Source organism: Muntiacus reevesi, chromosome 1 (assembly GCF_963930625.1).
Source record: "Muntiacus reevesi chromosome 1, mMunRee1.1, whole genome shotgun sequence".
NCBI classification, from domain to species: domain Eukaryota; kingdom Metazoa; phylum Chordata; class Mammalia; order Artiodactyla; family Cervidae; genus Muntiacus; species Muntiacus reevesi.
The window spans coordinates 200,313,284-200,327,922 of NC_089249.1; the positions used below are offsets into that span (position 1 = coordinate 200,313,284).

General features: G+C 46.5%; 2 protein-coding genes across 2 annotated transcripts in view; one reads left to right on the forward strand and one right to left on the reverse strand.

The window, feature by feature from the left end:
- Positions 1-7: 7 nt before the first annotated feature.
- CCNI2 (cyclin I family member 2) lies at positions 8-7,941 on the reverse strand (the record flags this gene model as incomplete). The annotated part of the gene is made up of 6 exons (XM_065918129.1): positions 8-2,852; positions 3,466-3,696; positions 4,642-4,782; positions 6,424-6,498; positions 7,042-7,173; positions 7,474-7,941. Coding segments are annotated over 6 exons (1,110 nt in total), but the record flags the coding sequence as incomplete, so codon positions are not given.
- A 4,678-nt stretch (positions 7,942-12,619) lies between these two features.
- Positions 12,620-14,639, forward strand: part of KIF3A (kinesin family member 3A) — an 83,096-nt gene continuing 81,076 nt past the window's right edge. The window contains exon 1 of the mRNA XM_065918130.1: positions 12,620-12,762. Within this exon, the coding sequence (XP_065774202.1) occupies positions 12,757-12,762 (6 nt within the window). The 5' untranslated portion in view covers positions 12,620-12,756. The remainder of the gene's footprint in view (positions 12,763-14,639) is intronic.

The window sequence follows — 14,639 nt, forward strand, 5'->3', positions numbered from 1 at the left end:
ATGAACTTTGTGGGGTTGATCAGCTTCTATAGGAGTTATGTTTAATAGTGAATCCTGCCACAGGCATCTGTGAAAGGCTCTTGAATGGGTGTGGGATGGAGGCAAGATAGGAAAGAGAAGTTGCAGCCTGTGGTCAAAGGATCTTTATCAGACAAGACACCAGAGAAGGCAGATCCTGCCCTTGAAAAGTTTACATCCTTGTGGAGGCTTGTCATAGGACAACTAACATTTGAGTTCTTACTGTGTGCTAGTCATTGTTCTAAAGTGCATTTACATGTATTAATTCCTCTAATCTTCACAATAATCCTATGATTAGGTACCATTTTCTCCTTTTTATAGGCAAGGCACAGAGAGGTTAAGTAATTACCCAAGGTCACACAGCTCATAACTGGAGCAATTGAGGTTTAAGTATTGCTATCCTTTAGCCTTATTCCTGTGTAGTTTGACAGTGTAGGTTGGTGAACCTAAGAAGGTTTTGCTGAGGTGGGATGCTGTAGTAAGTAGGCAAATATTTGCTTGAGGAAGGGACGGCAATCTCCAGGGCCCATTTGTCGAGGAGCTTTCTCTGTTGGATACTAGGCTAATCTCCGGGAAGACCAAAATGAGGAGATGGAGGACTAAGCCCAGCAGGGAGACTGGCATGCTGGCCTCCCCAGTGAAGGGACAGCACCACTCTGCTCCTGGGCAGGCAGGTGCAGGGAGGCAGAGTCTTCACCAAGCTTTGAAGGACGAAGACTTTCCAGGAAGCCAGGGGAAATAGGGCCACCTTGGTGGAAGGAACTTGGCTCACCCAAACGAGGAGGTAATATTTGGACAAGTTTAAGATGTGTCCGTGATACTCATCTACTGTGTTCTTCTCTTAGCCCATTCACTTCTGAGCCCTGTCCCATCTCTGTTTTCAGCAGTCACAGCCCTTTACCAATCTCTATGTAAATGGTGACAAATGGGAGATGGATCATGTCCTTATTTCTCCCTCCACAGTGAACCCCAGTCTCTAATCTGAAGTGGGACAGAAATTCCTAACTGCAGGGAAAAAAAATGTTAGAGGAGTAAGGTAGAACTTAGGGCTCCAAGGCAAGCTTGAACAACATAAAAACTTAAAAACAAACAACAAAAACCCCTCACAAGTGGTACTTTGGCAATACGAAAGTTTGCTTCCCCAGAGAAGGGAATACTATTTACAGAAAGATGAAGCAACAAGGCTGTCCCTTACCCCCATACTGTGGCTCACAGGTCTATCTTCTTCTTTTCCCAAGAGATGGAGAGTTGGTTTAGCTCTGGGGAATGAAGCTTACATCCAGAGCTACTTGGTTCGGGGGAGGGGAGGGGTCCAGGTAATTGTTACCTGTTTTCTGAAGACAGACACATCCTGAGTTGGTGTGGGCCCTCAGGATTAGCCTCTGTTCCACCAATGACAGTGCTGCTCACAGTGGAAGGAAGGAGGCAGGGAAAGCTGAGGCCATGAGCAGCAGGCTGCCCCCCAGCACGTTCATTTGTGCTGGACTAGAGGACAGTTACTGATAGGGTTTGAGATATTGCATTTCACATGTGTTTGACTCTATCAAATCTCAATGCATGGTATCTAATACATGTAAAATAAGACACAGAAAGGGTTGAAAGGCAGTCAAGTGTATTTGAAAAAAGCTCCAACAAGCAAATCTGTCTTAACCAGAGGCAGAGATTTGTGCTGACTACAGTGCAGACATTAATACAGTATAGCTAGTATTGCACCTAGTAGCAGATCACCCTCCCCGTGGCTTAGCACATTTACAGAAAACTGTTCACTGTGGAAGGACTTCACAGATGACCTCTAAATGTGTGACCCAGTCATTCACATCCCCAGGACTACTTCCACAGTCCTAGTCACTGTCAGCTGGACTCCACTGCCTAGAGAATGGCTCATAGTGTCACCACTCCCCAGGGGCAGCTGGCTTCTCCCTCACAGCATGCTAGTGGTCTCTCCCTCCTCCCTGCAGTAGTGGGAGCTCAGCCTCAGGACCTGCTCATCTCAACCAAAACTCAGGGAGCTGTGCCTTCCCAACACAAGGATCACCTCGAAGTGTCATTTTCTTAAACACAAAAATTCCCCTAGTTAAGCCTGTAAACTAAGAGTAACCAAGCAGAAATATGCCTAAAGCTTGATCTGGTTACTGTATATGAAATAAAGCACCCTTTATGAATTGAGTTCTTACAAAGAAAAGACTTAGATGCTGGGCAATCAGGGTAAATCCCATTTCTGTAAAGGCGAGCAGAACACTTGGGACTTGAAGCCTGCACATGCTCTTGGTACAGGCCTGGGAAGCTGAAAAGACCCGGCCAGTTCTGGCAGGTAGAGCAGCAGAAACTTGTCTGTCAGCACCCGCCTGGCCCTTCTGCTCTGAGCAAGGCCTGCCTCTGACCTCATAGTCCAGCTGTCTTATAGGCTGATACACCCCTTGATGAGGAAGAAAAAGCAAGCTGCACTATGAGCATTTATTCCTTCTCCCTGGTTTCAGGCCCAGGGTCATGAGGGAGGCAGGAGTCTGAGTTTGATTTATCAGACTACCTTTCCCTTTAGGGACCCTGACCTGTCTTTTTGCCCCATTGTTGTTTTTGTTTTTTTTTCCCCTGAAGAATCAGGAGTGTTTTCTCAGTTGCTCTTTCAAGGCCTTCTTGCTTTCTTGTTGCAGGATCCATAAAGCCTAGAATATAGAGGAGTCGAAGTCCAGCTTTGCCATTATGCTATAAAGGGCTCTGGGGTAGGGCACAGATGCTGGCAGGTGAGCCATAAAGTGTCTGTAGGAGGACGACTAAAGGCTTGCCAGTTGCTCCTTTACAAGTTCTTTGCAGCGGTTCCACTGCCTTATACCAACCTGTAATTAAAACAGAGTGGTCATCCTTGAGGCAGAACCATTTTACATTCTAAACAATGAGCAATTGACTGCCAGAATGTTAGCATGGAGCACTTCCAGGAAGTTCCAACCACCCAACTTGAGAACATTAACCCCACCATCTCAGGGACACCCATCTTCAACCTCAGTAAAAACTCATTTTTCTAACTGCATTCCATCTTATGCTGTCCATCCGGAGTGGTTCTGACCTCTCAGTACCTACTTCATAGTACCTTGGTGCCTGTAAAGGGTAAAGGGTCTGACATTTATACTCCCCAGTGTTCAGCTCAGTGTTGTTTTCTCCTAAGCTCAACATGTTCCCACAGCCTCTTGACTACCAGGGCTGCCACTGAGATACAGCTTCGCTCATTGTCAGAGAAGCCCACTGCGGTGAAGGGAACGTGTAGCTAATACTCAAGTCCAGAGGATAGGTCGTGTGTGGAAAGCCTAGCCCTTAGGAAGAGTCATCACAGCCAGAGTATCTCCTGGAGCCCACAAGGGCCGAGAAGGGGCAGTAGGTACCCTTTTGGGGGCAGAGTGCATCAGCTGAAGGGGCAAAACGGAGAGCCTGGTGTGGGGCAAAGTTGATGTCTACCTGTGCTTTCTTTAGCAGATCAGATATAGGAGTACAGCAGTCGGGCATGAGCCTCTCCAGCTCTAAGGTGATGATGACCAAGGCCAGTGTGGAGCCCTTGAACTGCAGCAGCTGGTGGCCCGCCATACAGTGCTGCAGCTGCCTGGTCAGGGACGCGACGTGGAGGGAAGGATTCCTCTGAGGCATCAGCTCCTTCACGTGGGGCCAGCCCAGGACCACCAGGGCGTGGAACTGGAGACCGTGGTTTTTATGTTAGAACAGAAAACCCCATACTTTTCATAGATCAATGACCAAAAGTGCAAAAAACAGTTTAAATTTTCATCAGGGAACATTAAATGTTGCCCAACCCTTTTCGTTCCCATCCATGGCCCCAGAAGGGGGTTGAGGCTTAATACCCACTGTGCGGCCAAGCTAAGCTTCAACCCTGGTGAGAAAAAGACAGTCTGCTTTGTGACATGGTCATTAAGAGCCTAATGTACCCACTTGACAGTGTTTCACTTCTGAAAAACAGAAGCAGACAGTTCAAGATTAAGGTAGCAGAGAAGTTACTTATATGTGCTCGACATGAGAAGAAACGCTGCCGCTTGGCCACAGTGGTCAGTTTTTATAATGGTACAGCCCTTCATGATTTAATCGTCACACTTCATAACAGACCAAAACCCCATGACATTTCCATATTACATAATTTTGCCTTACTAACAGAATCCTATCCTTAAGGATGACCATCATTCTCTAACTGAAACAAATACAAACTAACATGACATTTTTAAGTGCCAGATCAATATGGTCTAAAGCCTCAGTAAGGATTGTGTGTAGGTGAATAAAGACAGCTAAGTGAATGTGTGTAAAGTGCAGCAAAAGCAGACAGATTTTTATGTACAGTATTCATAGAATGGAAAGTTAAATATTTTTGCAGTGTGTATTTAAAAGAGAAGCTCACCATAATAGTGCCGTCTAAATATCTTTGTAAAGGTAATGTCCTTTAGAAGCGGGAGTCTGGCGGAACCGTGTTGGATGTAAGATAATATTTTAACTCTGCCGTTATGTCGTGAGCCTTGTGGGTCACGTCACTGTGCTGCATGTGTAAGGACGTGTGCTTTGCCGTCCTATATTGTGAACAGCTGTTCCAAAGGCACAATGAGTCCAGGGTAGGCTCTGGAAGTTCCTCGTACTTACTGTGAACAGAAAGTCCAGCGGTGTCCCGATGTAGAGGTCCCAGTGCAGTTTGTCCAAAATAGCCAGCTCCATCCTGAGGAGCTCATTCGGGGAATAGCCAGAGCCATAATGCTTTATGAAGTCTTTTACGCGTGGAATTAACTGTAAAAAGAAAATAAAAGAGGCCAAAGCCCTACACTATGTCATAGTAGCTTTTGTTTTCTTGTTGCTGGGGACTGGGCATCCATGACCCTAGTAGAGTTGTCTTCCAGTGACCCACCACAGAAAACGCTTCTGAAAGAAAAACCAAACCAGATCTTGGCTATCTGTCAAGTCCCCAGGTAGTTGTGACAGTGTGTAGTAAATGTCACGTGGTCATCTGCTGCCAACAGGTCTTGATCCCCAGCTGCACTCCAGCTCCTACCCAAACGTGCTTTGGAGGCTGGGACTGTGCCGTCTCCCACATTCAGCTGCAAGAACTCACTCAAAGCTTTCCAGCTATGGAGTCTACCCATCCCTGGTTCCAATCACTACCATGATTGTTAGTCATAGAGAGAAGTAGGCCTGTGAGTTTCCTGGTCTGCATCAGACAGACTCACTGATAAAACCTCCCAGAACCAGGTAACACCACAGCTGCAAACACATTCCTTTCAGCCTTTATTGAAGGCAGTTCAGTTCTGGAAAAACTATGACTTTTTCCCAGAGAAATTATAAGGCTTGTCTATGAGTAAACACTCAAGTACCAAGTGCATTGAAGACTTGGTCCTACTCTTTTAGATAAACAAAGTATTATATAACTTCTAGGAGTAGTTCTTTTAAAGGTTATTTACTTGGTTCTTAGTTGAACAAAAGCATTTTTGCGGGACACACATTACATTCTAACAAACAGGGTTAAAATAGTTTTTAACCCAAGTTTGGAACTGGACACACCATGCCTTTTTCTGGCCCCTTGGACCCTGAGATCAGCCAAGGGGACCTTGTATTAATGGCAGTGGTTCCACAAAGGGGGAGAGGTTGGAGGGAGGGAGGGAGGGAAGAAGGAAGGGAGGGAGGTTTGGGAAGGATACTGGGAGAGGATCTTCTCCTGAATAGAAGCCATAGCAAAACTGAGAAATTCAAGCAAGCCTGAAGCAATTACGGGGGCTTCTCTTCCACCCACTGCTTGTGGCCCTCGTGGCCCTCCTGCCCCTCCCAGACGAGGGTCCCAGACTCCCTGAAGACCAGTTTCTTGGACACAAGCAAGTCCTCAAGTCTCAAGCAGCTTTCTTAGATGTAGTTTCTGGGGGATGGCTATTAGGTCATATGGTCTGGGAGGCCACTTTCCTCTGCTTAGTGGGAGGTGGCATCTACCATCAACCAATGAGGCAAGATATATCTGCCAGGAGATCAGGCTTCTGGCTTTGGTGGGCCAGGACAATTCAGCTCTTCTGTTTTCCCATTTGTGGGGTACCAGAATTCCCATGGCCCAGATTGGTAAAGAATCCTTCAGGAGGCCTAGGTTTGATCCCTGGGTTGGAAAGATCTCCTGGAGAAGGCAATGGCAGTCCACTCCAGTATCCTTGCCTAGGAAATTCCACAAAGGAATGTGGCAGGCTGTAGTCCATGGGGTCGCAAGAGTCGGACTCAGCGACTAAACCACCACCGCCAGCATCTGACAAGCCTGAGGAATGGACAGCAGAGATCCTGGGAGGTGTGACTTTTCCAAAATGTCCATTCCCAAGATCACAGACCTTTCAGGAAACTTGTGTTTATACACCCCTATACCTCAAAAGCAGCCATTAATGAGCTTCCAGGGATGCATACCTCCTCTTCTTCATTAACTTTTGTAGCAAGTCTCAAGGAAGTAATTGTGACACAATGGAGTAAATGCTTTTTTATCTGCAGGTATGGAAGAGACACATTTGCAAATATGAGTGCCAGAGACTAACCATAAAGCATCTGTGGGTTTGTTTGTTTGTTTTTTAATTTTTAAAAAGGACATTGTATTTATTCACAAAGAGTTTAGCCCATTTTTAGATGTGACCAGTGAAAACCTCCTGGTTTCAGAACCACAGATGATTAGTCAATAGCCCTTTGTTAGAAGACTGACTGGAGGTGGGAAATACAGCATCATCTCAGGGAACACACAGGCCCCTCCTGGCCTCAGGCTGCGAGTACTGGTCCAGACAAGCACACCTGACCTCATAGCACATTGAGAGTCCTTTCTCAGCTAGGTCCTCTCATGCTCCCCAAGTCGACCACTGATGGCCACACAACACTGAGTCAGACAGGTAAGGTGGTAGGATTTTCCAATTCCAGTTCTATTCTGGGAGTCACTGACTTAATTTATAATGTTGGGTTTGAGCACCTGGGGTGGCAACAGGAAACGAAGGTTAGTTTCCACACCCAACCATCTGTCACCATCCCTCATAACTCCCTTACCTTTACTGAAACAAGGAGGCGGCTGAAGATAGTGAGAGCCAGGCTAAAAGTGTTCTGAGAGAAGTCAAAGATGTTCTCCACTCTCAGGAGCCACAACACAACTTCTCTGAAGGCTTCGCAAATTTCCGCCTGCTGGAAGGGGGAGGTGGGGGAGAGCAGGGAAGGTCGTTGGTCTCAGCCCATCAGTGGCTGGACCAGAGGTGTTGTAAGAAGCCCCTTCACCCTAAATAGCGGTCACATAAAAGTGTCTCTCTTGTCCAGATGTTCCCCCATTCAGACCCTCTCCTTCCTGTGCCCGTTTTTTGGGTCTTCAGCTGAATTCCCCAACTCAAACAAGCCCTCTTCCAAAGCCCTCTAGTGAAGCACCGTTTCAGTGAGATAAGCGGAGGGGGACGCACCCGGGGAAGGTGCAGGCTCCAGGGTGCGGCTCACCTGGTCGCGGGTGCACGTGGAGCCCGGCCTCGTCCCGTGCGCGCGTGAGGGAGGGGGATGACCGTGCTTCCGGGAGGGCCCCGCGAGGGTACCGGTACCTGGAGTTGGCCACCCCGCCACAGACGCGCCTCGCGGCCCCGGGCCTGAGTCAGGTAGGCGAGCAGCCGGCGTTGGTCCAGGAAGCCTTCCCAGGTTTTCTGCATGAGCCTGGGCGGGCTGGGGACTGGGGGCTGCGTAGATGGTGCGGGCGGCGGCCCCCCAGCTGCGGCGGGGTCGGGGCCTGCAGCTGGCCGAGCCCGCATTCCCGCCCGCACGGATCTGGTCCACGAAGGTGCGGGGAGCCGGAGCGCATCGCGCAGGCACGCCTCCGAGAAACTTTTCCGGATCGCGGCGGAGAGAGAGACGTTCCACGGCCGCGAGGGGAGCAGACAGCGAAGGGCCATTTCGCCTAGACTTTCGTCCGAACTCTTACCTGGACGTCGGGAGGATCTCACCTCCGAGGCCGAGTTCTGCGGCGCATGCCGCCCTCCGGAAGCCATGGCTGCGTCAGATCCTGGGTCTGAGTCCCGGCTTGGCTCGGCGTTTTCTACCCCAGCGTCAGTGACTTGCAGCTGGGGAGGCCACGAGGCGGGGCGGGGCGGGGCGGGGCGGGCTCAGCTGGCCCACCCACAACCCCTGGCCCTGGGACTGTCCCGGCGCGCGGGGGCCCGCTCTCCCAGCCCTTAGTTCTCGAAGTGAGGGGCGCGGGCCGGGGACGCGGCGGGAGGGCGAGCGCGCAGGTGGGTGAAGGATCCTCTGTATTCTTACTCCACCCCGCGCCCACCCACTGAGCCCCTCTTCCGCACCTAAAGCCCTAGCCCTAGGCGCAGAGTCTCCAGCCGGGCTGGGGCGGCTGGTGAGCTAGCCGCCCCGGAGAAGGTTATCTATTGAAGGCTGCAATGTGTTAGGCGCTGGAACATAACAGTGAATAGAAGAGACGTGGAACTTATATTCTAGTCAGGAAAGAAGAAAGCTTGAGTAGAACATATGAAAATCCCAGCAATTCCACTCCTAGATAGATGTCCAACAGAAATGCATATGTGAACCTACATGTTCACAGAAGCATTATTTGTAGTAGCCCTAAACCGGATACAACCCAAATGTCCACCAATAGTTGAATGGGATAAACAAATTGTGGTATAGTCACACGATATAGGGGATACTATACCACATAGAAAAAGAATGAACTGCTGCACCCGATAAGGAAGAATCTTACAAACATAATACTGAATGTCAGAAGACAGATAAAAAAGGATTCATACTGTATGATTTCACTTATAAAAAGCATAAAGAAGGGATCTATAATGTTAGAGTCAAGATAGTGGTTACCCTTGGGGGATATGTGTGTATGCTACAGAAAACTACAGAACATTACTGAAAGAAATTAAAGAAGATCTAAATAAATGGAGAGACATTCCATGTTTATGAACTGGAAGATTTAAACTATTAAAATACCAATAGTTCCAGAACTGTCTATCAATTCAACATAATCCCTGTTAAGTTTCTAGCTGTCTTTTTTATTCCTATAGCGTATCATATACAAAAATAATTGAAAATAGATCATAGATCTAAACTAACAAGGTGTTTTAAAAATTCCTATGAACAACCAAGGAGTTCAGAATGACCAAAACTACCTTGAAAAAGCAGATATGTAGGCTTTGTAGTATCTAATTTCAAAACTTACTACAAGCCTATGGTAATCAAGACAATATAGTATTGGATGGACATATAGATTCATGGAATTGAATTGAGAATCTGGAAATCAACCCTCATATTTATGACCAATTGTTATTTGCCCAGGTTGCTACAATAATTCAACGGGGGAAAGAAGATTCTTTTTAGCAAATGGTGATAGGACAGATGAATATTCACGTGCAGAAGAATGAAACTGGATCCCAATAACATATCATATACAAAAATAACTTAAAATAGATCATAGATCTAAAGGTAAGAGCTAAAACTAGAAAACTGTTAAAAAAGAAAATCTTCATGTCTTGAGTTAGCAAGTGGTTTCTTAGATGTGCACCAAATGTACAAGAAAATAAACAACAAAAGAAATTTTGGACTTGATCAAAATTTAAAACTTTTGTGCTTCAAAGAGCAGCATCCAGTAATTCAAAAAACAACACACATAATGGGAGAAAGCACATATATATTAGAGACTTGTATTTAGAATATTTAAAGAATTCTTACAACTTAATAATGAAAAGGGCAAATAATTGATTAGACATGTCTCTGAAGGAGATATTCAGATGGTCAAAAAGCGTGTGAAATCATGTTCAACATTACTAATCATCAAGGAAGTACAAATAGAAGCTACATTGTGATGCTATTTTACATCAGCAGGATGGCCATAATAAGCAACTCAAGACAACTGCAGGTGGTGGCGAGGATATAGAGAAAATTGTAAACCTCATACACTGCTGGTGGGAATGGAAATCCTCTTACATTGCTGGTGGTACAGCCACTTTGGAAAACAACTTGATAGTTCCTCAAAATGTTAAACATCAGTTACTAAATGATCCATCAATTCCACTTGTAGTATATACCCAAGAGAAATGAAACATGTTCACAAAAACTTATAGCAGCATTACCCATAGTACCAAAAAGTAGAGGCAACCAAATGTTCATCAATTGATAAATAGATAAAAATGTGGTATATTTATACAATAGAACATTATTCAGCCATAAAAAGTAAAGGATTATTGTTATGTGTTACAATAGGGATGATTCGGCTCAGAGGGTAAAGTGTCTGCCTGCAATGCAGGAGACCTGGGTTCAATCCCTGGGTTGGGAAGATTCCCTGGAGAAGGAAATGGCAACCCACTCCAGTACTCTTGCCTGGAAAATTCCATGGAAGGAGAAGCCTGGTAGGCTACAGTCCATAGGGTTACAAAGAGTTGGACAAGACTGACTGACTTCACTTGAAAATATTATTCTACGTGATAGACATCATTTCACAAAAGGTTACATATTATATAATTCCATTTATATGATAAGTCCAAAATAGGCAAATTTGTAGATACAGAAAGTAGATTAGTGGTTGCCTAGGGCTGGGATGTTGCAAGGGGGAAGGGGGAGTGATAGCTATAAGTGTTTCTTTTGAGTGTGATGAAAATGTTTAAAATCGATTGTGGTTATGGTCACACAACTCTGTCTATAGTAAGAATCATTCAATTGTATAAATTGGTGAATCTCAATAAAGCAGATATATATTATATCTATCATATATCAGAGAGTGATAAGTACTATGGAGAAATATAAAGTAGGGAGGGAAGATAACAAGGCTGGGACTGAAGATTGGAATTTTGTTTTCTTTTTTAGTTTTTGACTGTACCATGTGGCATGTGGGATCTTAGTTCCCTGACCAGGGATGGAACCTGCATCCCCTGCATTGGACCATGGAGTCCTAACCGCTGGACCACAGGGAAAATCTCTGAAGGTTGGCATTTTAAGTAGAGAGATCATTGGTAGGGTTCACTAAGGAGGTGATATATGAACAAAGATATTCTGAAGGCAATGAGGGAGTCAGGCAATATTGAGTGAGGAGCTTTCTAGGAAGGGCCTGGCTTTGGATCTGACCTTTGTCGCTGCCAATATGTATGACCTTGGACAAGTTACTTAATGGCTCATGCTTCAGTTTTTTAAATCTGTGAAATAGTTCCTCCTATTTTCTATTAAAATGACTAATGGTACCTATTTCAAAAGGTTATTATATGAACTAAATTAATAATTAAAAAGGAATTAAAGCACTTAGAACAGTATGCTGACACTAAGTATTTTTATTAGCTCCTACTGCAAGCATAAAAGGCCTTGTATTCTATCATGAAACCATGCCTGCAAGGTGATGCCTGCAATGAATCAAGGAGGCCAAGTGGAGCTGCTGCGAGAGGGATAGCTTGCAATAATGAGTAAGAGGGAAGACTGCAGCAAACAGGGAGAGGGCCTGTGACGTTTATGCTGGGAGATGAGAAATCACTGGCAGGTTATGAATGAAGGCAGTGTTGTTTTAGTTGCTAAGCCGTGTCAGACTTTTTGCAACCCTATGCACTGTAGCTGCCAGGCCTTTCTATCCATGGAATTTCCCAGGCAAGAGTAGGTTGCCATTTCCTTTTCCAGGGGATCTTCCCCACCCAGGGATAGAACCTCCATCTCCTGTATTGGAAGGCGGATTCTTTACCCTTGAGCCAGCAACAGTATCTGACTCATTTTAACACCAGCATTCTGCGTCTTATGTTGAAAGTAGACTAGACGGGCAAGGATTCACTTCAAGGAAACCAGTTCTGAGCTGTTTAGTAATGCAGGTGAGAGATGGTGGTGCTCAAAGTGGTCAGATTCTGGTTCTACTTCTGGGATAGAGACGATTAATTCTAGTTCTATAGAAAGATTGGATATTAAGTATGAGAGAGAAAGACTGTGGTTTTAACCTCATCAATTGTCAGAATCCAGCTTACATTATTGTGACGGAGTTTTAAAATTGTTTATATTTAACAGGTGTGGCGTAGGTACTAGTAGGCGATAGGAAGTGGGAATCAACGTTTCAATTTTGGACATGATAAACTTGAACTGTCTATTGCACGTCCAAGCAGAGCGGTGTTCAGGGGAGAGGTTCGGACAGGAAAGAGGATAGATCATTCTTTCTTTCACAAATATTTATTGAAAACCCACCTTGTGCCAGCTTCTATTCTAGGCTCTGGAGGTAACTGTGAGAATGCTGACAAAGTTCCTCAGCTAATGGTGAGACAGGTCATAATCAAGTCGGCAATAAAGCACGATAACGTATGTAAAGTGCGTCTTCTGAGGAAACAATGTACAATTGCTATTGTTGTTTATAATATTTAGAACATAGCAAGCGCTAGAAGATGGGAGGCGTTGCCGGTCTACGACTGCCTCATCCCCATCGGTAGTAGCCAGATATCCCACCTGCAAATCCGGCCAGTTATCCAGAGGCAGCGGAATGGCAGCATTGCGCAAGCGCAGCCTCAGTCTGGCTTCCTAGGAGACGGACTCGGAAAGTTCTGGCGCAGGCGTAATACAAGAGGCGGAGGAAGCCTCGAGCCCGGGGATGGGGCGGGGCGAGCTCGGAATGCGCCTGCGCACGGCGCGCTCTCGCCAGAGGAGCCGCAGTCTTGGGTGCGCCAAGGTGGTGCTTCAGTAGTCTTCTGACCCGCCTCTCCCGTGAACCCGGCGTCGTTGGACTGCACCCCGGGCGGGGACGTCCGCGGGGCACGGGAGGAAGCCGCAATGCCGGTAAGGAGAGTCACTCAGCCGCTGGGGTTCTCATCTCTGAGGCCTGGCCGGGTGGCGCGGCCGTTACCATGGAGGCGCAGAGCAGGCGGGCGGCCCGGGTGGGGTGGGGCGGGGCCGGGCCAGGCCGGCCAAGCGGTGTGGGAGTCAGGCGGGTGGGCCCGGGCTGGTGGGGATCCACCCGACCCTGGGAGGGCCCCGGAGCAGGCTTTGCCACCTTGGTCGCTGCTGCATCCCGAAAGGCCTGGGGTGCTTGACATAAAGGCGCTGTGCCAGAGGATGCGCTCTCGCTCCCAGCCCTGTTCTCTGGGTAGGGCGTCTAGGAGCGGCCGCGGAGGGTTGGCTCTTGGATGCCGGGTGGGTCTCTGCGTCGCGGAGCCAAGCTCTGGAAGGCAGCAGAGCAGGGGTTTTCTGCCCCTGCTCCAGGCTCCTGACTCGAGCTGTCATTTCTCTCGTGGCGCTCTAGCTTACAGTGCAGAATGTATTCCGTAGGTGTCTTTGTGTGTGAGGGGGGCGAGTGGTGGGTGATGGTATGCTTGTCTTGTAGGATTTCAGAGATTATTATCGTGTAACTTAATAAGGGGACGTCGTAAGTCCAGTACAGAGTCATGGGGAACATTTCAACTGTGGCCGGTTATTTACGTGAGGGCGTGAGTGGTGGGTGGTCGTATGTTTGTCTTGTAGGATTTCACAGATTATTATCGTTCACTTAATAAGCAGGCGTCGTAAGTCCGTTATAGGGTCATGGAGAACACCTGAGCAGTGGCCGGTTGCGAGGCCCTGGGTAATTTATCTTTCTGGGTTCTTCTTTCCTGCATAATTAAACTTTTCCTCATGGGGGTATCAGGATGAAATAAGATAATGCGCAGGAGACTTGAAGGACAGTGCTTGACTTTTAGCATTAAATGCTTAGTATTTGTTCCTTGTTGCTTTCTATTTAATTATCATTTTATTCAACAATTTATTACTGGGCACCAGTCACACTGGTGGCTCAGTGGTAAAGAATCCCCCTGGTAATGCAGGAGAAGCTGGTTTGGTCCCTGGTTGGGGAGGTTCCCCTACAGAAGAAAATGATAACTCACCCCAGTATTCTTGCCTGGAAAATCCCATGGACAGAGGAGTCTGGCGGCTACAGTCCATGGGGACACAAGTTAGCTACTAAACAACAACTACATACATACTAGGCACTGGAGATACAATATTGAGCAAAACCAGCCAGGTTCTTGAACTCGGGAAGAGAAAAGCTTGCTGTGTAGAGCAGAAGTGAAAACCACACATATTTAGAGTGATAGAATACTTAGCTAAGTGAAGTGGATAGGTGGCATACAATAGATAGAAGTAGACTCTGGTGAATTGTTTAAATGTTGCCATGTAGGAATGCTGGCTTACAAATGTCAGATATGTATTTTTTTCAGAGAGTCTAGAGATTGTTATTTTAATGAAATTTCTAATTTTTAAATTTTAGTAACTAACTTAAAATATTTTTAGATAATAGGAGCCAAACAGAAGACTTTCGTGGGCAGGATTTAGTCCCTTGACTGAGTACCTGTTTGGAACTTCTCATTTTAGGTACAGACATGGACTTTAATAAAATAAGAAGCCCCCCCCCCCCCAAAAAAAAAAAAAATTGTAACCAATGCAGAAGAAAGAATGGTGCTATCAGGACCTATATGAGGTCAACTCTAGTCAGGGAAGTCTTCCCAGGTGAAGGAGCTATTGAGCTGATCTCTACAAGGTAATTGAAGAGGGTGGAGTATGTTTTAGGCATAAGCAGCAGCCCCTGGAAAGGAGTGTGGTGAGCGGAAGCATGAAGATAAGAAAAGGCCTAAAAGAAAGCCATTGTGGCTGTGACTAAGAAAGTCAAGCAGAGTAACTCGTGA